This window comes from Mycteria americana, chromosome 5 (genome assembly GCF_035582795.1).
Source record: "Mycteria americana isolate JAX WOST 10 ecotype Jacksonville Zoo and Gardens chromosome 5, USCA_MyAme_1.0, whole genome shotgun sequence".
Taxonomy (NCBI): Eukaryota; Metazoa; Chordata; class Aves; order Ciconiiformes; family Ciconiidae; genus Mycteria; species Mycteria americana.
Window position 1 is genome coordinate 5,021,648 of NC_134369.1, and position 25,637 is coordinate 5,047,284.

The 25,637-nt window shown below is 38.1% G+C and overlaps 1 protein-coding gene across 2 annotated transcripts in view; it reads left to right on the forward strand.

Moving 5' to 3' along the window:
• The window catches only part of PRMT3 (protein arginine methyltransferase 3), a 70,063-nt gene that overhangs the window by 21,901 nt on the left and 22,525 nt on the right, over nucleotides 1-25,637 (forward strand). The window contains exons 10-14 of one of the 2 annotated variants that reach the window (XR_012775838.1): nucleotides 1,995-2,094; nucleotides 11,702-11,780; nucleotides 16,911-17,098; nucleotides 17,661-18,098; nucleotides 21,054-21,140. Coding sequence is in view for 1 of the 2 variants with exons in the window: in XM_075502012.1 (XP_075358127.1) it covers nucleotides 1,995-2,094; nucleotides 11,702-11,780; nucleotides 16,911-17,098; nucleotides 21,054-21,140 (454 nt within the window). In the remaining variant the exon portion in view is untranslated. Of the gene's footprint in view, nucleotides 1-1,994; nucleotides 2,095-11,701; nucleotides 11,781-16,910; nucleotides 17,099-17,660; nucleotides 18,099-21,053; nucleotides 21,141-25,637 lie in introns of those variants that run through there. The other variant, XM_075502012.1, reaches the window with a different exon arrangement.

The window sequence follows — 25,637 nt, forward strand, 5'->3', positions numbered from 1 at the left end:
TATCAGCCAACGCATATTACCTTTGGTGAGGAGAAGGGCAGGCCTTTAAGAAAAACAACAAATCAAAACTCTTGAACTCTTAAGAGTGATGAATTGCCACTTGAAGTACACAGTGAACCATCAGTAAGGCTACACATTATAGAGACCTTCTGCTATAAAAGGTTCAATTCACATTGAAGTCTTCAGTTCACATCAAAACTATTTATATTTGTCTTGTTAAACCTACTTTTCCTAAGGGAATAAAGCTGACAAACATGTAATGGAGTAACAAATATTTATTGGAATACTAAACAACTCTGTGTAGCTTAAAAATGGCTACTGCAGTGTGCTTCCCCCTGTGATTCAAGCATGTGCTCAGGAGCTTTTGTCCCTCCCAGAATTCAGGTTCATTTCTAGCATGCTAATTACTGGAAACAGTGCAACCCATGTGCAACTGGAATAAGTGGCCTGAGGGGCATGGTTCTTTCCCAAGGTTACATAGTAAACTTATTTTTAACTAAATGCTTGCCTTCTCTTTTTGTTACTGTGAATAGCTGCCCATAAAATTTCCAGTGCAGTGAACGACTCTATTTTTGTCGTTCATCACTGTTATGCTAGAATAGAAAGTTGAAATATACTTCCTAAATAGCATCTCAGCAGTTTTTCCTACAATGTGTAAACTACAGTGGTTTGTTTGGGTTTTTTATACCTTACAACTGAAAACAAGTATGTAATGAATTAGGCTTTTTCTTCTCCTGTTTTAAATCATGTTCTTGTATGTGGTCATTTAGGAAGTTATCCTTAGATCTCTTTTTGTCCTTCTTAAAATATTGTTGTGGGTAATAGCTCTTTAGCATTTTATTTTTCACTTTGAACTTCTGAGTTTACTTCTTTTTACAGCATTAAATATGATTTTAGGGATGAACTGCTACTCTTCTAACAGAAGACTGTCGTGTATAGAGTATTTAATTGATCTTTCCAACAGCCCACATGTTCAAGTAGCCCTTTGACCCTTTACTTTCCCTCCTTTCATTCTTGTCGTTCTCCCATTGTCTTTTAGATTGCATTTTTAATGTGATTACTGGTCTGCATTGAAAGCCAGACAGAATGTAGGAGTAAGATATCAGGATAGGGAGGGAAGGGACAGAGATAAGAACTGCAGCGGAAAGATAAATTTCTTTGGTGGGAATACTTTTCTGCCCTCTATAAGAGTAGCTATCATAATAATGGTATGTGCAAAAAGGACTAACGTGGTTTGCCAAGAAGAAACATACTAAATTTCAAGCATTTACGTATTTAGTAATTTCACTGTCCTGCAGTTTTTGTTTCAAAAACTGTAGTCATGTCATAGTACCTTCCTCCTTGTATAGGATGGTTGTACTGTTACTTGCATATGAGGTAATACCTGATTACTGCAGTTGCTAAACATTGCAGATGATTTTGGCCAAAATCACAGCGGGGAGGATGCCTTTATTGTGGAATAACTATAATACTGATCTAGAGGGAATGTTTGTTCTCAGTGACTTTGCGGCTAGTTTTGTTAAATAAAAAACCAAGTCGTGCAAAACAGCTTTGTAAGGAGGTTAATTTCCATTGCTCTCCTAGTGTGATGAGTAGGCTCCAATCACTATAGACTTATGCTACAGGGGTCAAAGAAGGAGAACTGGGAACAAGCAACTCTAAAGAGGAGCGTCATTTTAAATTGTCCTCTTCTCTATTTTCCTGCTTTCTGAAGCTTACACATTTGCATGCCCAGCACATTGGAGGTATATAGATCTAGTGTCTGCCATCTTTGCCTGGCACTTAATTTGCTGCAGTTTTTGGATACTCAAAAACATTCTCTCTGAAGTATAACTGAGAAGAAGAATATTATATTTTAGTGCCTTCTTGATTAGTTAAAAACAAAACCCACAATTGTTATTGGGGGGAGAAATGCAAAATATAGACATCGGTATATCTCTCTTGACAGCATAAATTGGAAATATAAACTAATTTGTTTATGTTGTGACTTGCAGATTAAATAAACTTGAAAATACCATTACATTAGTCAAAGGAAGAATCGAAGAAGTAGATCTGCCTTTGGAAAAAGTGGATGTGATTATATCTGAATGGATGGTAAGGTGCATGAATAGTCTTTTCAATACATAGCTATTTTCAGGAAAAAAAAGTGTTGTTTTATTTAATTTGAAAAATTATTTTTTTAAGCGATGCTATTTTTTTTTAACCAAGAATTTATCATGCTTGCAACAGTGTCTTTGACAATGTGGGAGATGGGATGATGTTTCTGATTACGTGGCACTCGGATACGATTCCTGATCCCTCTTGTTCATGCTCTTTCAAGTCAAGGTTCTCTAAGTACAGTTGAGCTGGTTTGGGTACAGCAGGAAGTTAGTGTGCAAATAGTGTTAGTGTGCAAATCTACAGAAGTACTCTGTATTCCTGATTAATACTGTTGTAGCTGCTCAGGTGAAAGTAATGGAGAAATGTTGTATTAGTCATCTAGCTAGATCATTCTGATGAGTAAAACAGTTTTAGTCTGCAAAGACAGCTAAAGACTATGCTGACTTTGCGGGAAAGGTGATAAGGAGGTGAGGAGCGTACACACTGGAAATCTGCAACTATATAGGGAGCTTGGAAACGGTGTTACTATTCATTGCAGTTTTTTAGTATAAGAATAAAATAACTGATTTTAGAAGTACATAATAAAGATGATGGCCAACAGGAAATGCAGTATGCAGTGTGTAAATGAGCCTTTTTCTGGAATCCATTGGATTTCAGCCGTTGGCCTGTTAACTTTCTTTCATGTGCTGGCTGATGACCGTTGCACAGTTGTGCTTGCTACCTGCTCTAGATCCTAATAAACAAATCTGTGTGACGAGACCCAGTGCCAGGCTGAACTTCATAGCGACTGAGTAAGTCTGCTCCCTATCAAAAATGTGGTAGGAAACACCCCTTGTGACTTTTTTGGTGGACTTCCGCTGTTTAGTCTCCCCATATCACAGACCTTCAAAAAGCACTTCAAAATACAGGTTTTTTCATGCTCATTCCCGCTGTTTGGACGTAAAGAAAAATTATTTTGTCCGTCAAATTTAAGATCAATAATGAAAACTTACATTCAAAATAACTTGGTTTGTGGTTTTTGGGGTTGGTTGGTTTGTTTTTGTGGTTTGCTTTTTGTGAGTGGGTTGGGTTTTTTTACGAACTGTGGCTGTTCTATACACAAGGGCCTTTGGGAGAGAGGTCACATTCACTATTGATCCATATGTATCTAACTACTTTCCAGGTAAAGGTGGAAATAAATTGTTTGGTTTGGTTTTTCTGTGTGTTTTGGGGTTGTTTTTTTTTAATATTACGTATTTCAGTGAGCTGGAAATCTGCAAGTTTTTCCTCCACTGCTATAATGAACATTATTTGAAGCATGAGCTTAATTTAGTGTTGAGGTCGCTAGTTTCAAGGCAGGTTTAAGCCATTGGCTTAAACTAGTGGTTTAAAAATAGTGCATCATGGTTGGTGATTTCTGACAGTACAGTGACTTCACTAGAAATGTAATTATAGTTTTTTCAGGGAAACTTCTGATCAGTTGCCTAATATGTGCACCAAGAATAATGTTCCCAAAAATAACATTTCTCATTCTGGAGCCCGAGATTTGGTTTTAAAAGCAACTTGGGCACTTAAGAGCTTAAATCATGTTGTAAATCAGTGCCTCTAAGGTGAAGTAAAGGATTTTGAAAAGCACCTCATGTAAGAGATGAAGTAGTGAATGTTCCATGTTTCCCATTTGTGTGCTAATTTACCTTTTAATGTCATAATTATATAGCCATGTGCATTTCACTTAATTAGGTATTCTAAATATTTAGGAATGGTAGCATTTTTATAGGTTGCTGCAATACAGAGATAAAGAGGCCAATGCCATGGAAGTAAGATTGATAGCTGGACAGCGTACGCACTGTTCCAGCACTGTCCAGAAAGGAACATTATGTTGCCTAGATGCAAATGAAGATTCCTCTTTGTCTGGCTTTCATGTGTGAATTCGCTTTTTCTTTTCCTTCCCTACATGATACTGACCAGTGTGAAATCTTTTGTTAATATGTGAATGTAAGTGCTTGAAAATATTGGAAATGTGAAGTGTAAGAGCAAAAAGGAATTCAATATATGTCAGTTTGCAGCTCTTTATTTAGAGAATCTGTACAAACTAGCAGGAAAATTCTAATGGGAACAGTGGTTTTTTTTTTTTGTAACAAAAATATGAAAAGTTGCTGTTCTGTTTAGAAAGCAAACTGCTTTTAGACTAGTAAACATCAAACCCTTTTGCAGAACCATAGCTTTGTTTTGCTTGGTACAGAACTGTGCTTAAGACCAGTACACTATAAGCTTTTTTAGAGCTGTGTCTGGAGCATCAGAAAATTAAAACCAAGTGTGAAGCAACAGAATGGAGGCAACAGAGAGGGAAAAATACTACATCCCCCAGGAATGTTTCTACAACAGGCGGAGACAGATGGCATGTAGAACAGCCTATTGCAGAAGGTACAGTGGTTGCATTATGAGCATCTCCAATGTCATGGCTTCTGCTGATCATTCTCTTAATTGTGTAAATGACCTATGACTTCCACAAACTGCTTGCTATTCCTACTTCTCTTTCATTTTTAAATTTGTTCCCTTAAAATATGCAAAAGTGGGAGAAGCATCTTAAATATTACGCAGTGGGTGGGGGGTGTGTGTGTGTGTGTGTGTGTATATATATATATATATATATATATAAAAATAGCCAGATTATATTTCAAATATATATTTGCCATCTTCCAAAATACTATTTTTCAGTTTTAAGTTCATCTGGATACAGTTTTGTCATGTTCCACGTTTAGAGGCCAAATCATGAGCAACTGTCTCTTCAGTGGCTTTATTTAAGCCTATGAAATAAACTAGCAGTCATCTTGCTTTTAGTGTAAAGACTAAATGCGTCGTTTGTGACATCTGAAGCGTGCATGTTTGTTAAAATCAGACCATAAGCAAGGCATCTGTGTGATTGTGTTCGACTAAAACCAGTATGTAAACCATTGAGAAAGACAGTGGAAGGTGTGGTGAGCTGTTCTGTTGGTGTCCAAAAGGCAGATTGCTGAAGATTTGAGGGCCTGTTGGACTACTGAAGACCCAGATTAAGTCATCTATTTAGACTTTTTCACTCTGAAGACAGCTACGCATTCCTTTTAGCAAAACATTGGTGAAGTATGCAGCCTGACACAAGGGCTTCTTGTGTGCTGTGAACCAGGAGCACAAGGGAGAGCGGGTGGACTGAAGAGCCACTGCACCCAATAAACCACATTGCCTTAAGAAAGAACACAAGAATGGCCAAGTAATAGCCTGTTCTGCTAACCGAACTGATTCTATTAGGAGAAAGTCTTCCAGTTCTTGGAGACAGGTTATTTGAATGTAAGAATGGGTGAATTTTATATTAAGATCTTACTGCTGGCCTTGATTTTATAGAGGTTTCCCTGTCCAGGATCGTTTGATACTCTATAGCAGGGCTGTAAGCATCTGATGCACCATCCTGCTTGGTTGCCTTGAGCTCTGACGTGTGAAACTTTTGAAAGCCTTAATTTGTGAAACTACGAATTATTGTTAGTGGTTACAGGTGCCAGCCTCTGACATTTTTTTAACTTGTCCGCTTGTACCATAGGACACCTACAAGCAAAACTCTTATCTTATTCAAACTGTAGACTTATATGAGTTAGGTTTCTAAGCAAAGGTACAAATAATTATTTGTATACATTGCCTAGGGGCAATCTGATGGAAATGCGTTTCTGAAAACACATCAGTGATTCGTTTGCACCTTGGTGTAATGAGTGAAAACCCTTGTCAGTTAGCGACTTGACCTGAAAATGGTTTGCAAATGCTCAAATTTTGTCAGAAGTTTAGAATTTTGACTTGAATGTGCTGCTGTTTGTTCAGGTGGTGGGAAAGTACTTAGGAGTTGTATACACCATAGACTTGCTCTCAGTCAGGATCACACCCACGTCCTCTCCCCAGAGATACTGAGTTTTAAGAAACAATGATGTTTTATGGTAATTAGAGTAGTTTCCCATACAGTATATGTTTGAAATGAGAGAGCTGCTATGCAAAGTGCTGAAGCTAGTTTTTGGTTAAATTGAATGCTGGGCAGGAAAAGATTTGCTATAAACATACAAAGGTGGCTGTGTTATTGCACACGGATTTTGGTAGAGTAATTGTAAACGAAAGGATGAGTGCAGAAAGAAACAAAATGTATGTAATGGTTTTCTGGAATGTTCTTACCCAGCTGCATCTGTGTGCAGAATTTTTTCTCTTGGTATGCTTTGACTTCCTTTCTCTAGCTAAGACTATAAAGCTAGAGGTTGAGAGCTTATTCACTTGAAAAATATCTTCATTTCTTGTTTGTAAGGGGTTTTACTGTGAGACAATTGTCCGAGATGGTTGTCTCAAATACAGTGTTAGAGTACGGTGCGTTCTCATAAATTGCTGTTTTATGCAGTGCTTTGTGATACTGAATACGCAATAGAGTTTTACACAAGGAAAAACTGGGAAAGAGATGGACTCTGAAATCAAAATAAACCAAGGATAGAATCCAGTACTCTTGTCTCAATTGTATCATTGCTCAGGTAGCTAATATTTTTTCTTCTTTTTTCTTTTTTTTCTGTTAGATAATTTTGCAGTAGTATCAGGATGGGCTGTGAATGGGAGGTATTCAGGATCTAGGGAAAAGGACTAGGAAGTGAGCGTGTCTGAAACAGTGGAAACCATCTTTTCTCTCCCTCCTCCTTTCCCCTATTTCTATGATGGATATACAGTGATGGTGCTTTTTTAACACTTACTGGTCTTTCTGTAGTCCTAATATTCTCTTTTGTTTCTGTTAGTATTTGGAGGTACATTAATACAAGATTTCTATTTCTGTAACACAGTAATAATTTATAATTTTATGTAGGAATTGAGCTTTTCTTTTTTGTCTTTTTCATAATGCTGTGTAAAGAGCATACTAAGTAGCTGAATGCTTTAATTTCTTTACAGCAAAGTGGTTTTTATAAAGGGATTATATTTCCTTGCATGAAAATACTTTACTTTTCAAGTACACCAATGATGGGTATTGCTTTTCTGCTCTTCAGATCTTCATTTGGTGTTCTCACTCATATTTGTTTAAGGACACAACAGGGTGTGCATAATGACAAAGTCAAGCTGTGGTTTTGAAATGTGTGGGCTTGCTCTGTCAGTAATGAATTATTTCCTTTTTTTTTTTTTTTTAAATTCATACATGAGAGATCAGCATGAAGGCTGTGAGGGAAATGGTGCTGTAGCAGAGCATGCAGAAGAGTTTACATGTAGCTGCTGCTTTTCATTTAAATGCGCCACAGGTTTTGGGGGGGATTTTGTCAGGTAAAAAATAATTTTTCACAAAATTGAGTGGGCCGCATCAGTTTAATGCACGATTACATTTTATGTTTTAAATGAGAACCTGTTCTCCGATCTGTTTTACATGCCCTCTGTAACTTGTTTTACTCTAGTCCAATGGAAACCTTGTAGTTAGAAACTTCAGTTTAAGAAAATAATACATTTTTTTTATACTGATAGGGATTTATAAAAAAGCCCATTCTCTGGGCCAGCGATTTGATAGCTGCCTTTCATCTCGTTAAATATTCAGTGTTGCACCTTACTAAATCTGGAGTGCCAGACCAGGTTCAGTTACGTTACAAAAAATAATAAAATGGGCCTTTGATAGAAGGTGGAGGGGAAATGCAACGCTATTCAAGTAGTTAAGTATTTCTTCTCAATTCTATGCTTAGATGTTTTTTCTGCTGTACTAAAAAATCTACTAATTCTTGGTATTGTAAACATGCTAATACCACTTTCTGAAATATATATAGTTTTCACCAATAAGTAGAAAATAAGTGAAGGCAAAACCAAGTTCCACTAAGGTATTTGATAGGAACGGCTATGGGAAATGTACACGAAGAGGCATTTTTAATCTTAAATCATTTGTGTTTTAAACAAAGCATTTTTCTGTAGTATTCTCCACACAATGAGGTATACTTTAGTGTTGTTCTTGTGTCTTGGTGCTTTTATAGAGCTTAATCTCTTTTTTTTCTCCATGAAGAATATCAGGATGAATACTGAAGCACTAATGTTAAAAGAACTTCCTATACTTAGGTTTTGATTGATTGGTAAAATACTTTTATGTAGCTTTGAATTAAAATTAAAATAAGTATTATAGTCCTGTAGTGTATTTGAATAATAGAGGAAATTTAACAACGCAGGACATTAAGCCATCAAAGTTTTGTGAGCTTTTTATAATTGTTATAGACACAAAATACAGATATAAAGGATATATAAGACATGTAGCGATATTCACATTCCTCTGGATTCAAATTTGTCAGTGGGCTCATGCCTTTTTTGATAGCTGACTTCTTGGATGGACATGATTGTAGGAAAGACGTATGCTTGAACGGAGTAACTCCATAGTGCTGTGTATTTCTGTTCCTGTCCAAATCTGTTTATACGTGTTTTTGTTGTTAGCTGGAGAACAACCATTTCGCTTCAGCTTTGAAAGTACAAAAATAAGGAACTTCTGTTCATTTTGAGAAAGAAGTGGCTAGGTTTTTAGTAGAAAACGCATAATATGACAGCATAACATTTAAGATGTGCTGTGTATTCAGTTTGTCTTCAACGGAGAGCGTGTCGCCTTTTATGTGTCTTACTTTAGCTACTGGCAAGATCAAATTATTAATATTCGGCGCACAGATTTGTATCCTAGAGATCTCTTTGCAGTAATTAATTTTGAGGCTGCTAATACACGCTTAAGAAAAAACAAAACCCTGAACATTATTGGGGTGGAAGCAAGAGCGTCCCAGAGCATCACGGGGAAGGGACGTCAGGTATAATTCTCTTTCCAGATGGCACCCCAACAGGTGAGGCAGCAGCCTGTGAAATTACATTCTAAATTACACTACAGATGAGCACAGCACACTGAGCAAAACGCTTTGGTATAAGTAATAAATGACTTGATTCAGTACCATTGACGGTTTATGTAACTTCCAGGAATGCTATAATGAATTGGGGTGAAGATAGAAGTGGGAGAGGGGGGGACAACCAACAGTGCCGGAGTGGAAAGGTCGGAGAAAGGACGGTGAGAATTTAGCTGTATTTCTTGTGAGAAGGTGTGTCTTCCAGCTGTACTTCTTGCACTTGTTTGGCAGACGTCGTAGGTGATGGGCGTTTTAGGCAGGCAGAGGCAAGTGAAGAGCTCCTCTGTAAAAATGTCACTTTGTAACTTACTGACTCTTCCTGGTAACTGGTCTGAAGAGAGGTCCTAGAGGTCACATTTAGAATACTGTGAAAACAACTCCTTTTTGATTAAAAGCATCTGAAAAGAATTTTTATGAACTAAACATATTCTGTTTTTAAAACTGCAAGAATGAGAATAAAAAAAGAAAACTCTGGTTCCGTTCTGTGCCTTTGGCTTGCTGTAGGCATAAAATCACCTCTGCCTGGTGTGACTGGAGCTCCTGGCCTTTTCAACTGTTCTGCAAAGCTTACTAAAAATCATATTGCTCACAAAGCAATAGTCTTCATTCTGGGACTTATTCTAAGGACTTCATAAAAGTTAGGCGGTAAAGTGGAAGAACAGGCAACATTTGGAAGAAAAGTGTCCCGTAGAGGGCTGTCCTGTTACCAGAAGAACCAGGTTGAGAAAAGGGCACTTCCATTATTTTCAACCTATGCTCTTGTTGAATACAAATACATTGTGCTTCAAGCTTCTGGTTTTCTAGTTTTGCTTTTAGTTCTGAAGGCTGCGGTGTGGATGGTGACATTTATAAGCAATTCTGAACTTGCAGCACGTTTTGTTCTAAGAGCCTTAGGCAAAATAAACATCCAAGATGGCCTAAACTTGAAGTAAACACGGTATCTTAGCAGTGCAGTTCCCATGCAGTGCTGTCTGTCTTCAGTTGTGTGGTAGGATGACCTCAAAAAATAAAATAAAATTGAAAACCTATGGTTGTACAAATATGGAAGTGTAGGAAAGATGAAGAAAAAAAAAATCTTAGCTTTGCTTTGTTTAGTTACTGCTGACTGAGCTTGGAGGACCACGGGTCCAAAGTCTGGACTTTGAGTTGTCTTTTTTGTGCTTTCTTACTGGCAATCAGTGTATAAATCAAGCCATATGGCTAGTGTGTTTCAAGCAAAGTGAGAATTAGGATGCTAAATGAAAATCCAAAATGTATGCTGGTATGATTTGTCTGAATTGATTTGGTTTCATAAGAACATGTATGTGGACGAAATTGTGTTAGAGTATGCAGCAAGAATAAGGATCATACTCAAACTTGGAAGATAGGAAGGGTGTAAAATCAGTAAATCCATTGGAAAACAAAGGGCTATATATCTCTTAGAAATTTGCATTTTACTTAACATCCGGTTTCTCAACTACTTGTATATATAAAATGCTAATTGTATGTAATACTGCTATATGGTTTTTATATTTCAGAAATGTTATTAATTAATGTTTTTTCTGTTTCAAAAAATGTCTGACTCGATTAAGTTTACAATAAGTTACTCTAAACAGCTATAGCAGTATGATTAACCTGCTATAAAATTAATCCAAACACCAAAAAAACTACGCAAATCTAGTTCTAACCATTTTTATCCTGGTAATGTTTTAAGTTGGGGTGCTGCTAAATGATGTAGAACATCCAGAGGACCCATGTCTCTGGTATATGATTTATTTCCACCTGTCTTTGTGAGCATTGCCCAAGCTGGTACAGGGCACTAAGAAGTTGCAAATGTGAAGTAGAAAAGATGCATTCTACTTGGTATTTCTCTGACAATAATTTTAGTTACTTGCAGTTCGAAGTGGGAGGGGATTTTCTTGGGGGTTTTTTGTATGGTGCCTCAGAGTTATTACTGTAAAATCAATATATACAGCTTTTCACTTGGTTTGAGCTGAATTTGACTTCTTTTAATGTTGTAGGACTCTATCTGGTAATTGTTGGTGTAGATTGGATATTTATCGCCTAGAGTTTATTAATTTAGTAGGTGCTAGATACTTTCACTTTGGGAAATTAAAGATGATACTTTATCACAGAATGGTATAGGTTGGAAAAGACCTTTAAGATCATCAAGTCCAACCATAAACCTAACACTACCAAGCCCACCACTACACCATGTCCCTAAGCACCTCATCCAAACGTCCTTTAAATACCTCCAGGGATGGCGACTCCACCACCTCTCTGGGCAGCCCATTCCAATGCTTGACCACCCTTTCAGTAAAGAAATTTTTCCTAATATCCAGTCTAAACCTCCCTTGGCGCAACTTGAGGCCTTTTCCTCTCGTCCTATCACTTGTTACCTGGGAGAAGAGACCGACCCCCACCTCGCTACAACCTCCTTTCAGGCAGCTGTAGAGAGCGACAAGGTCTCCCCTCAGCCTCCTTTTCTCCAGGCTGAACAACCCCAGTTCCCTCAGCCGCTCCTCATCAGCCTTGTGCTTCAGACCCTTCCCCAGCTTCGTTGCCCTTCGTTTATGTAACTACAGTTTTGCAGTGACAGCTATTGTTGAGAAATTCACTGGGTGCTGGCTCTTACTGAGGTGTATGGGCATATAAAGTTCTTAAACTGTGTTGATGAAGTCTTATCTGTAGATTGATTAACTAGGCTACATAAGAAGCATAAGCATTTCTAAATTATCTCCCTTTTCTATAAACAGGGTTATTTCCTTCTCTTTGAGTCGATGCTGGATTCTGTCATCTATGCAAAGGACAAGTACCTGGCAGAGGGAGGCTCAGGTTGGTATGCATAATTCTTTTTATAAATGTAGCTCTGGGGGGAAACTAAATGAACTTGGAGGCTTAGAATAAGCTATGCATGGATGAGAAAGTTGCCAGTCTAAATGAAAAATGTTTCCATTAGTATGAGCTTCAAGGCATTAATTTACTGTATGGGTAATAGAGGAATATTAGATGGGGTATCAAGGTCTCCAGTTAATGGTGTTTTTAAGAATAGAGGGGGTTATTTATTCTTAAGTACAGTCTAAATTTTTCCTCCCTACTTCTTCCCACACATGTGGGCATTTGTTTTCCCCTCTTGAAATCCCACTTTCTGCATAACTTTGAACTGAGGAAAACAAGTTATATTCTGTAAGATGTGATACTGTTTGAGTAAGGTATGAGGAATTAGAGGAAAAGTTGATAGGATGTTTTCCTGGAGGAGGGAAGTTGCGTGGGGACGACGTAGTTTCAAACACAAGAAGCCACGTGAAATAACTAATGGGTTTACGTTGTTTCAGTTCAGCATACTTATTCTATCCTGGTGAGAATATACCCTTTTTCTTCCTGGTTGGAGGGTAGGGAATTGACAGAACAAAAAGGCTTTATTTTGAGGTAGAGTTCTTTCATCCTTTTAAGTAGCTTAGATAGCGTCACCTTAAGCAGTGTGTAACCGCCTGCAAATATTTATTCCTCATGTGGTGCAGTTTTCTGCACGAGTTCTGCATATGCTTTATTCCTGGCGCTTAATTCCTTTGTCAGTATTGTATTTCATATTGACCTTTTCAATCGTAGTCATCAGTCTGGGGTTTTTTTCCCCTTTTGCGCTAACCATGCACATAGTTAGTTTCACTACACTGACTTAATGATTGGATTAATGACTGTGTAACAGTGCTCGCTGCAGTGCTTCCCTTTGATTGCAGTGAGCTTTTGTATGCTACAGAGTGCAACAGAAAAAGGGGGTTTTATGCAATTGTTCAACATTTGGTCACAAAGCTGAATATACGAGCAAGAAATGACTCTTCATGTGTTAAAATACTTAGAAGCCACTCGAACAACATGACAGAATAAGAGCTTTTTTATTTTCGGTAATGTAGAATAGTCCAGCCAGATCTGGAACACAGTTGTGGTGTGCTCTGTAGAGATATGTGCTGATAATTTTACGTTGCAATATAATTAAATTTGGGGACATCCCTTAAAATTGCAAGGAATCGTTTTATGTTTAGCTCCTACTTCCAAAGCCTTCTGAAAAGGGCCAGAAATTTTTGACCTCCATTGAAACTGCAATAGTATCTTGTTCTCTCTTTGTATTGTTGGTAAGTTTGCTAGTGGCTTGTGCCGCCCAAAGTTTCCTTTGAGAGACAGGGTATGCTGGTTCTGCAGTACACTTATCCTTTGTGATCTGAGAATGGTCTCCAGCCCTTATTTGACTTTTCACGAAGCATACAGCATTGTACAGTCGCCGATTGGTATGGCCAGATTTTAAATGGAATGCTGTTTCCTTAAGATGCTTACAATTACTGCTCTTCTGCCAGCTTGTATAGCAGGTAAATGGCTGTGCCTAAGATTTGTGAGAAAGTGGCTCAGCAGTCAGCTTAGCAAGACAGACGCTTCTGCAGCTTGGGCACAGTGCAGAGCTGTGGGCACATCCAAATTTAGATGAGCCAAAACTAAGAGCTCGTTCTGAGGTGAAGTCTTACCAGAGAGACTCCTGAACCTGCCGTAAAGCTTAGTTTAGTCTCAAGCCACTTTGTAGTGTTGAGCTCAAGATCGTTATTACAGGGACTGTTTGAAAGCTGAAAAAAGCAATAAAAGCAGCTGCGATCTGGCCAGATCTTTCGGTGATTGAGCCGGGAATAGAATCCAAATTTTTAGATTTGTGTTCAGTCAGTCATATCGTCGTTACTTCAATTTAGCCTATTGGCATGCTGAAGTGGATTATGCCAAACTGTCTAGGGTAATGTGTACAGTATATAATAGCTTTATTTGGGAACATAAAATTCTTGTTGCCCAGGACCCATCTGTTTGTTCTTTAGAGCTGTTACTTGCTTGGGTATAGATTTTTTGCATACGCTTGAGTGCAGTGCACGTTGGTGAGGGGTGACATAGGTAAGGAAGGCATCATTCAAAACATAATACTGTTTGCTTGTTCACATCAAAACGATGATGGTATTCACTTGGAATTATTTCCACATAGCTGGAGGATTGTCGCCTTACCCTTCAGTGTCCTGAAGTTTGTGAGGCATTGCTAAGGGATAAAGGATTTCCCATCGTATTCTGTTCACCACGTGAGCTGTTACTAGTGACAGATGACTTCTGGGCACTGAGTCGAGAAGGACACAGATGGTCAGAACGATGAATCTGTGAGAGCATTGAGGAGTATGTGCTTTGGTCCAATCAGCATTTTGTTCCTTTCACCTGTGAGAAGGAATAATTATTAAATTATAGGCTTAATGAGAAAAAAATTACAAGTCTGTCAGGATTGCACGGGAAAGTGTTACAGGGTTGCAGAAAGAGCAGGGGATTTCCAGGCAGATTGGGAATAATGGATGAAATGGCAAATGCCATTTTAAGTAATGCTTTTAAACATTTACAAAACTAGAGCATTTAGATTATTTAGGCTGATATTTAGATAACATGCTTCCATTTCTGGTCAAACTTCAGTGTAGCATATGCTTCTGGACATGGGTGGGTTTGTGAATTTGGAAGTTAATGTATCACTGTAGGCTTTTGCCTGTGCCCTGTTGGTGGAACACAGATTGCTTTTTGCAAAGTCTGCACAGGCATTGTCTACTTTTTTGTTGCTATTGGTAGGCTAAACTGAAAATGCAGATTAGAGGAAAGCATTAGTGTTTACATTTTTGCTTGTTCTTAAGCACTTTGTGTAACTGATTGTGAGTTCCGCTGCTGATTTAAGGATTTGCTGTGTGGATGAAGAGATTTAATAAAAACTGGTTATGGTCCCACTCAAATATTTCACGCTTGATAGACGTGGTAAACTTTTTTCCTCATAACAGAATGTCCCAGAAATGTGGGCTAGTCTGAGGAAGGAAGGTTACAAAGTAGTTGATCGCTTTTTGCTGTGGTTTTCATTTGCATTTGCGGTGTCGCTAACACGCTCCTGTAAGTGTATTCTATAACTAGGGACCTTCAGTCTCTTTTCACCCCTCTTCTTGCCATACCCCTTGTATCCCATGAAGAGCATTTCCCTGAAAGATATTCCCTCAAAGGCTGTAGTCACTTGCTTTTGTTCTCTGTTTCACAGTCTTTTAATTTTTGGAGCATTAGTGGTGACTCTTAAAGGTTTGAAATGCTGGGAGGTAAAGCCAAATACAATGCAGTTGTCACACTAGTAAACAGCAGAATGAGAACTTTGAGCAATGGAAATGCCTTACTGATGGCTCCAGAAACTACTTGCAAATACTCCTACCTCCAGATGTTGAATTTTTTTGTGCGTGTGTGACAGCTGTCAGGTGTGCTGGAACCAAATGATTTGTTTCGGACAAGAGTTTGAACACCTTCCTGTTTTGATTCTCATCCAACTGCCTTTTTACTGCTGAGTTAATTGTAGGCTGTTCCTGGACAAACCTTCTGCTTTGAGTTCCTCATCTGCCAAGTAGGGATGACGATAGATTAACAATGGGATTCCAACTTAAGCTGGCTGATATTTATTTATTTATTCTGTTTTAAGCAGTCAGAAAGTGAGAAAAATGACAGTATGTTCATATTTTGTATAAATTAGTCATTCCAAATGTAGAGGTGGTTGCTTATTTAATGTCTTCGTATAAAAAAAAAAAAAGCTGCTTTAGAGAAGACTCTTCTTTATCATTAATATGTATATGATTATTTCCTTTAGGCTAAATCTACTCTCACTATATAAAAGGTCTAATTTCAATTTGCTGCTTCTATCTTCAGTATTTTACAAGGCAAAAAATACTGCTTTTCTGACTTACCATGCTATACCAACAATTTCTCCATCCTCATTTTAATAAGATACAATTTCAAGCAGAGCTGAAGACACAATTAATTTTACAGTTCACCAGATTTTGGGGAGGAAAAGAGAAACTTAGCTTCGGTTTTATTAACACTGCCACATTCATGTATCAATACAAAAATAAAATAAGGTGTTTATTAGTAGGCATTTTGCACTGAAGCCAGATCGGAATTCAACGTATGTGGCTTTAAAACTCTAAAAACAAAACATGGGAATTTCTTTGTGGAAAGAAACCTAGCTAAATATAAATTGAGCTGCTCTTACTATTTGCTAGTGCTGCATACAGCCATGTTCGTAGCAGCTGTTCTTTGTGTCTTTTCCAATCAGTAGTGGATAGAGATTGCCAAGAGATTGACTGGCTTTGCTGTAGGCAGCTGTTAAAAAGGTAAATGTCGGTCTTCTGCTACTATTTGGAAAAGCTGTAAGTGGGTTCTTGTTCTGAAGATATTCTTGGCAGAAGGGAAAGCACAAATGTGAAGATAGTGTAAGAATGATAGCTGTCATCCTACAACTGTGGGGGGAATCGATGAGGAAGCTCTCTTCTGTCTGTTGGGTCACTTCCATACTCTTCAGATGCAGATAGAAGAGCGGTTATTCTTTTCCAGTACCCAGAAATAATTTTTTAGGTTGTAAGGCAAGTACCAGCCAGAGCTGATAAGAAACAGGAATCAAACTCTTGAGTAAGAATATTTGCTCTTTTCTGGAAATAAGGTCTTTTCACAGAGGTTTCTTGTTATTGCAAAGCCCTCGCCTGAATTTTCCTTTGGGTGTCTGTCTACAGTTATTAAATACATTTTAGGTCAGTCTCTGTATAGAAGCCAGAATAGGATGTTCCAAATTATTTTCTTCAGACATCAAGTTTCCAGTCGTTTCCTGGCAGTGGGATTCAACTGCAAAGATATTTTGTCATGAACAGGAAATACTGTTACCAGAGTAGTGGGGGAAAATTAAGTTCCAATGTCTGATCTCTTCTATGGACAAGTGGGACTCCAGAAAATAAAGTAGCAGAAAAAGTGTCTTGTCCAAGAGCTTAAAAAAGTTATTCTATTTGTTCTTTTAAGATGTTAAACACTGAAAGAGAAAAGAAAGGAGAAGAAAAAAGTCATCTTCATGCATGTCTAAAATAAAATTTCACTAATCTGTTTCTGTTGTTACAGTTTATCCTGACATTTGCACCATTAGTCTAGTAGCTGTTGGGGATATGAATAAACATGTGGACAAGCTGCTTTTCTGGGAAGATGTGTATGGCTTTGACATGTCTTGCATGAAGAAGGCTGTAATTCCAGAAGCTGTTGTGGAGGTGCTGGATCCAAACACACTGATATCTACAGCCAGTGTCATTAAGGTACCATACTTTTTAAATTTTTAGTAGTCAGATTAGGAGTTTCCTCTCTTTATGGAGGAAGGGGAAAAAAAAATACACACACACACAAACTTTGGCATCTTCAAAATGATACAAATGCAGTAAGGTTCTTGGTGTTATGACCATAATACTTATATTAATTGCTTTTTTTACCAAGTTTGAGCTCTTAATACAGTAATCTTCCCATATTTAGATTGTTCTGTTCTACGTTTTCTTCTATCCAACCCCAAATTTGCATTTTTGTAAGTTACGAGTTGCGTAACTGAAATTTGAACTATACCAAAAAAACTCCCTGAATACAGAGTCTTTCCTTCTACTTGTCTTCCCTCTTCACCTCAGTCAGTGTACTGAGAGGCCGTGGGGCTTCTTATCTATTTCTGTGTCAAGCTAGCTGGCTTTATAGATCTTTCATTGGAGGATCACTCACTATCACCCATAGCTTCATCCAACAGAATGACGATGCCTGAAAAGGCAACAGTAGTTTCTGCAGTATTCACTGAATTAATTCTGTGCTTGCTTTTCTGTGTTGTCGTCTTTATGGCAGCTTCGTGATGGGAAATAGCAGCAAAGTTGGTAGTGATTCATATGAGAGAACACCTACATGATGAGGTATAATTCCAGAATGCTGACTAGTTTGAAATTCTGACAAACTTTTGAACAGTTCAGATCAAATTGGGAGAAGGACTATTATAAACCAGTATTTTTTGTCACAGTGGTATTCTAATTATTGTTCATATAGTTACTTTTCTATTGTAAAACACTTAAGGCAGTAATATTACTGCCCTTCAGTGGGAATTGCCTGTTTAGCAAAGAGGTAATTTCTATTTAAATGCATTCCTATCCTATTTCTATATAGAAGAAAATGGGTTTACATAATTCATCACTGAACTTGACACCATTACTGAGGGTAGTTCCAGTCTCTTCCAGCGAAGAAACTACTTGCTGTGGTCAGTTGTCATCCTGCCCACAAAAGCAGTAACAGGTGAAGTACAGATTTGTTGTAAGTATATCCTGATCCAAGTTATTGTTTAAGCTTTTCTTGTCTGTAATTTTACTACAGAGAAGATATAAAAGTATTAAGTTTTTTAAATCGGGTATTCAAATGGAAGAAGTGCTGAGACTGATGTTTCTCTAACTCGAATAACTTCTTCGGCCTTCCTGTGTGTGTCTACTTCCTTTTTTTTTTTTTTTTACTTCAGGATTCTTTATTCGTAGATGATGAAGTCATTACAGATGTGTCTTACATCTTATTCTCTGAGCTTGTTGACTAGACTCCGTCTAGAGTCGGTGAAATAAAATTCCGAAGGACACCTCTAATAAGTTGTGTGACTTGAGGCTTACAAGTGTCTGCTTTCCTTGAGTGTAAGGAGCGGGTAGAGTGACCAACTCACTTCTTGAAATACACTCTGTAGACCTGTCATTATAGGGAAGACAAATTCCACCCTTAGTGAATGAATGTGCACAAAAGAGAGGTACTGAGGGCAAGAATCTTCAGGCCGTAATTGTTAGCCATCTGGCAGGTTTGATTGTGCAATGAGTGAGGCATAGGCACTTTTCTCACCCGCCATTTTTTATAACATTTTTTATGTTCTGATTCAAGTGGAAGTGTAGTTGAATACTTCTTGCAAATAGGTCAAGTTTGGTATACAGAAAATGAAGAACATATGACATGCTCTAGATTAACAGCTGCATGGATAAGTTTTGTGTTCTATCAGTTTGTTAGGCAAACAAATAAATTAAAACAACATCTGGAAAGTGTTGATAACAATAACTATAGTCAAATGTGCCCAATGCAGTCTATAAGCTGTGTCATTTTAGAAGCAAAATGGTTTATTGGTAATAATACAGGTGCCTTTCTAATATATACTGTCACGAGCAGTCACTGTCCAGCTCAGGTGTATATGCTTAGCAAATGTTGTCATCATGCAGCATTTTGCATAACTGTTACGTTTAATGGTTTTATACTCATTTGTTCTCAGTAGCAATCATGGTTTTTAAAATAACCTGAAGTCAATGCATGAGCTCATTTGCTGGAGTTAAGAGTACAAAGTAGTAAAATTAATGAGTGGAGCAACAGTGGCATTATAAGTAAATTGTTTTAATCAATAGCCATTCCACAGGACAAATGGATTATATTTTTGAGGGAAAGCTTAAAAATGTTCCAATTTATCATATGATTATTACAGAAGATATTCTAGTGTGCTTGCTCACAGTAGCTGCTGCTTGTTTTGTATAGTTTATAATGTAACTCTTCAGGAAGCAAAACATTCCCTAAAGAAAGATGAGGCATCATCAAGAAATATTGATTAATAATGTATATAACCTTTAACTTCAGCAGTATATGACATTCTTGGAAAAAGCATTTTAACTGAGTACATAAACTAACTTCATACAGTGAAAAAATGTAGTGGAATTTTTATGAACAACTGAAAACTGAAGCTTACTGCTCTTTAAAAACTCTGATTTTTATTTTTTTTTAATATGTATATATAAATAAAATTGCAACTTCGATTTCAATATTCTAATCTGATTTGACAATGTTATTGTTGTTATCCTGGGTGTTGTTTTGTGTTAATTTCAAAATAGTGAAGCAGTTCTCTGCCTCGTGTGCTTTTTCTCCTCGATTGTGTCACTCTGATATTTCACATACTGATACACCACACAGTTGTGCTGCCATTCAGAAGGACCTCCACAGGCTGGAGAAATGGGCCAAGGGCAGTACTGTGCCAAGGGCTCAGGGCAACGCAAAATCTGGCAGCTGGGGACGGAGTTAATAACCCCACACATCAACAGAGGCTGGGGGCCTGTGGCTGGAAAGCAGCTTTGCAGAGAAGAATTTGGGGGTCCTGGTCAACACCAAGTTGACCATGAGCCAGCAACACGCACCCTTGTGGCAAAGGCAGCCAACCAGCCTCCGGAGTTGCAGTAGGATGTGCACCAAGAGATGCACCTTCTCTTGTACCCCAGAGAGATGACTGTACCCCAGGGAGATGACTTGTGGAGTGCTGTGCCCGGTGCCGGGTTCCCCAGTGCAAGAGTGAGACGAACGTACTGGAGTGAGACCGGTGAAAGATGGCAAAGGTGCTGAAGGGACTGGAGCACCTGTGATATAGGGAGAGGCTGAAAGAGGTGGGGTGGTTTTGTGTGGAGAAGAGAAGGCTCAGGGGAGCTGTTATCAGTGTGCCCTGGGAGGGGGGGAAGTAAAGGAGGTGGAGCCAGACTCTTCTCAGTGGTGCTCAGGGGCAGGACAAGAAGCAACAGGCACAGGTTGAGCTCCAGGCAGTTGCCTTTAAAGATCAGGAAACACTGTTTTACTGTGAGGGCAATTGAACGGTGGCACGGGTTGCCCAGAGAGGTTGTGGAGTCTCCGTCCTTGGAGACATTCAGAAGCCATTTGGACTTGGTCCTGCGCACCCTGGTTTAGTTGACCCTGCTTTGAGCAGGGGCTTGGACTAAGTGATCTCCAGAGGTCCCTTTCAACCTCAGTTATTCTATGATCAACACAAAACTAGCCTGGCAAATCAAAAAAGCCTAGTTCTAACCCATATTGGTTTCACGCTGTAGTTCACCATGCGGCTACATGAACAAGGAGTAAAACAGGTGAAGATGCCTGTGAAAGCTGTTTAATCTCAACAATGGGCAGCTGTCATCCACAGCAACTTTCTTGAACAGTGAGCTACTGTGTCTCGTTCCGTACTGCTACTAGTCAAAATGTGTTTATTTTGACTTTTGGGGAAGAGAGGTTATAGGTGTTTTGTCAGTGTATAGATAGGATAAGGTGGTTTTTAAGTCTCTTCCCACTTTTGGAGAGCTCAATTAGTATTGCCCTAGCAAAGTTGTCGTCTTATGGGAGCAACCGAACATCCTTCATGGAAAGGAAGATCTTAATTTAAATTCAGCACTGTTACTGACAGAATTGTATTATTCCTTTCAACAGCATATCGACTGTAATACTGCATCCACTCCAGACTTAGAATTCTCTTCAGATTTCACCCTGACCATTACAACGAGCACAAAGTGTACGGTAAGACAATTTTAGTTTCTTTATGTATGGTCAGCATTGCATTGGACTAATAGATGGTGCATTAATTAAGCTACATTTATCATCAGTCCTTGCCTTGAGACATTCGTTTCTGCAGTACAGAGGTGTCAAATGAGCCTTTTTGTAAGGAGAGATGGATGTAGAACTCCAGTAATAGTGTTACAGTATAATACAGGTAGATGAGGAAAGGGAAGGATAAGGAGCCTTAGCATTGGGGTCATTCTGTTTTGTTCTCTAGCCCATTTTCTGAAATAAGAGCTTTCTGTTCAGACATGTTGTTACCGCTGTGCTCAAGAATGAGGCAGTCGCTATTCTCAGAAGAGCTTTTCGGAGTTTAGTAAAAAGAGTGAAAAACAAAATAGGTATGGGAAAGGTAGACTATGGCTCATGTAATAAACATAGGGCAGCTCCTGTGGCAAGCAGTTTCTCAGACAGGGAAGTTCATGAAGTTTATGTGTGAAGACTGAGGGGAAACAAATACATGATTAGAATCTGAATCTATTAAATCACTGGTTGATAACCAGGGTTTTTACTGCATCTGCTTTATTTATTGTATGCAAGTTAGTATTTTTACTTTATGTAAGTTAATAGGACTTGTATTCAAAGGAACGCTAATGCTAGAAAGGCTGTGGAATTTGATTGGAAGGGAGTTCTAAGTACAACAAACACAAGCTTATTTATTTTAGTATTACAGACTATGCTGTATTAAAGTGAGTGAAGAATCTCCAGCAAATCTGAGTCTGTGATCTCACTCAATTGAGTATTATTTGTCTATCAAACACTAGTCAATATGAAAAGAAAGAAAATTTAAAAAGAAAAAAAAGAAGTTTTCAGTCTGAGCTTTAGAATTAAATGAAAACTCAGTACTAGGGCATCTTTCAAACGCTTCTTTGAAGTTGTGCCTACATTGTTGAGTATGAATTTACATAAATACACATTAATTTTGCTGCTTTTGTCTTGGTCATTCAGTATCTGCTAGTTATGAGAAAACGGAGAGAAACAGTGATTTTTGGATTAATGAAAAATGCCCCCTATTTTTTTTTTCTGCAAGGGCCCATGCAATTTATGTCGTGTGTTTTGTCTTCCATTTTTGAAGTATAAGTCACGGAAGATACCTAAATATTTGTATTTAACATGCTTCATGTAAGGGTGTGAGTGACTTCTGAAATAAAGATGTTATGAATGTGTTTAAAGCTAAAACAAATTAGGTATTCCAATGTAAATATTTAGAAATGTTTAGATTGGTGCCTATGTGAGGATACCTTTTTGATTTTGCTTAGTTATGATGCCCAGCTTGCTTGCTTTGTTGGAACAGGGAAGAAAAGAATCAAATAGAAGGATTTTTGTACCGATACTGTTAGGCAGGGCAGTTGAGATAAAGATGAGGTACAGATGAGAGAGTCTGGTGGTGGTGGCTTGGATTAAAGTAATGCGTTGAGGTTTTAAACACTAGATGATAAGCAAAGGCAAGATAACCTAATTTTTGCAGATTTTATGATTGCAGTAATATGCTTTTGCATTCAACATCAATTATAAATGGTTTCTACCAATTTATTAAAATATCCTGGTCAAATTTGGCAAAAGTTTGTATTAGGCTCTGAGATCTGTAGTAAAAACTAGAATTTTTGTAGTCTAGTGTATTGTGATACTTCTACTGGGAGTTTCATGCTTAGCTTTAAGTCACAGCACATCACAGAATCAAGTCCAAAGAGGTGATTTTTAATATATTGTGACAAGTGTGCTACAGCTGGTGTATGTGGCTTTCACATGTGTATATGAAGAAGAGATGCAGGCTTCCTCTGATACGGACACAAAGAATATGTTGCTGTATAATGTAAACATATGGACACAAAGAATATGTTGCTGTATAATGTAAACACTTAAGCTGATGACAAAATCTTGGATACCTACGGCAAGCAACGTAATACCTGCTTTTGGATGGGTCTGAATGTTAGTTCATGCTGCTGCCTTTGCCACCACTTCTGCTGTATAACAGGATGCATAAGAATTTCTTGGTGTTTTAAAGTGAAGTTTTCCCGTGTGTATAATTTAAAGCATTGTTGTTAGTGTGAGTTAGTAGCTATGTACAAATAAGTCATAATTATTTGTCAATTATCACCAAATTAAGTAAAGACACAGTAACCTCTTTTTTTTTTTTTTTTTAATTAAATGGAAATCTATATATTTTATTGTGCATTAACGAAAAAAATCTCCTGTTTTAGTTATCGTAGAATCATAGAATAATTCTAGTTGCCTCAGGGCAGGCTCAGCTTTGATTTAAGACTGAGCTCCAGTGCAGCCCTGGGTTAATTTTCTTAAGGTGGCCACTTTTGAATAACTGATTAGTTAAACAGAAATCTTTACAAAATCTTGGCGATCTTTTTGATGTTTCAGTAGAGTAAAATAGCTTACTTTGTAAACATTGTTTTCCCTAGCTCTAGACCTTTACAAAAACTTAATTTCTGTTCTATGATTCTATGGTATCATCGACTTATAAATGAAGATGTGCACCTGCATTTTATGACTTCCAGGGAGAAGGGGAGGGAAGTGGGGGACGAGCGGTGTTTCTGAAATCTTGCAGTGAATGCAGGTTCTAAAAAATGATCAGAACTCTGTAAAGTATTTTGCACTTCATCATTTAGGTTTATTGACACTTTGAGTGAAATTTCCACTCTTTCTATGATGGATTGTAGAAGTTTAGTTGGGGGTTGACAGTTCATCCATCATATCAGGCTGCCTAACCTTGCAGTAAATGAACAATAAAAGTCCATTATTTATATTGAGAATTTTTGAGGAGATGCTTTAAGATTGCAATTTGTCCTTTGAAAATAACATTTGATGTTTTTCTTGTTTGCATCCATGTTTTGTTGTTCTACTGGCTTTTCATTTTTTGCACAAAAAGAGAAAGCTGCTTATATTGCCCAAAATTCTAGCTTTTTGTACTTGTCTGTTCTGATTTTTGCATTTTTAAAAATATGAACATTTTAACATATTCTTGCTTTATTTAAAAAAAAAATACTGCACAAAAATAAAAATGTGGAAATCCATCCTTATATGCTTGTATATAGCAGAGTCTTTTAGCTCACAGTCTAAAGTTAATGTCAAAGCAGCTTTTTCTCAGCCCTTTCTGTGCTGTACAAGTGTGAAAACAGATTTGGTTGTCTTATTCCTAGTGTTGCCATCAGCAACAAAGCGAACTTCAGCCCAGTGTTACCATCAGAACTAGGACTCCCTCTGTTAAGTTGTCTGTTTTAAAAACCAAACAAGTGGAAAGCTTAGGTGCATGGTGATATGTTTGTTGTTTTGTGGGTCCTATTGCAGATCAGCTACTAGTCTGCACTGTTGTTGGGTTGTGGGGACTGGGTTTCCATGCTGCTCCTTTCCAAGGCACTGCATGGGTGCAGAGGAGTATACGGTAGACATTCTTACATGGAGATGTGTCAGCAGCATGGAACGCATGGTTGCTGTTGCTGAACTTGTTTTTGCAGAAGCTGAGCACTGATGGGAAGTAATTGAGCAAGTACTTGGAGAAAAGAGTTGTGGCCTCATCTAGTTGGAGTATGCAACACAATGTTAATCGTTGAAGAGCTCAGCTTTCAGCTGACAACTCTGGAGGCGTTAGCCACCTTGGGGTCTGTTGCTTCCTCCCATCAACCTGTTTGCACACCTGTGGTAACAGGACAGTAAGTTGTAAAAGCTGACAGGAATCAGAGCCATAATGCAGTCTTTTTACTAACTTATTACCACATTTGCCTTGATTATGACTTGGAACACCTGAGGGGTCCCCAGGACCACTCGGGCAGGAGAGGCTGCACTTCTCATTTCTGTGGCAAGATGTTAAATACCTCTCAAATCTGGCCTTAGTTTTTCCTCACACTCCCCCCCTGCCCCCCCAGTAGATCCTGTTTGAAATTCTGTGTTTATTTTCAGTCTCAACAGAGAAGTTGACCTCTTCTTGGTTTCCCCATACTTTTTTTTTCTGTTCTGGTAAATTGTTCTGGTAAACACTTCTGGGAGGATTTCATAAAGGCTGTGGGAAGGCTTCACCTAGGAGGGAGTTAGGAACGGAGCTTTTTTTTGTTGTTCTTTGGCTGGAGGGAGCACAGGAAGATTAGCCTGTCAAGCCAAATGCTAACCTCTGAGACTTGCCACCCACCTCTTTCTCATCCTTTGCTTTCCCCCTGCCTCCATTTTGCTTTGTCACTTTTTAGTACAAACCTTTTACTTCCTGAAAACTGATAATGCAAGTGCTGAAATAACTAGAAAGAAGAGAAATATCTATTATCACTGTTCCTGCTCTTGGAAGGCCTTCTTGCCGACCTCTTGGCTAATTCTCTGGTTGCATGACAGTGCCACTTCATTGTACTAGTAGTTGTTTGAAAACTATGCAGTTCAGTAGGCAATAGGCTGTTTTCTGGTTTTAGATAAATGGACTAAGGACATAAATGCTCAGACTTAGTGATGAGCTTGTGCAAAGTA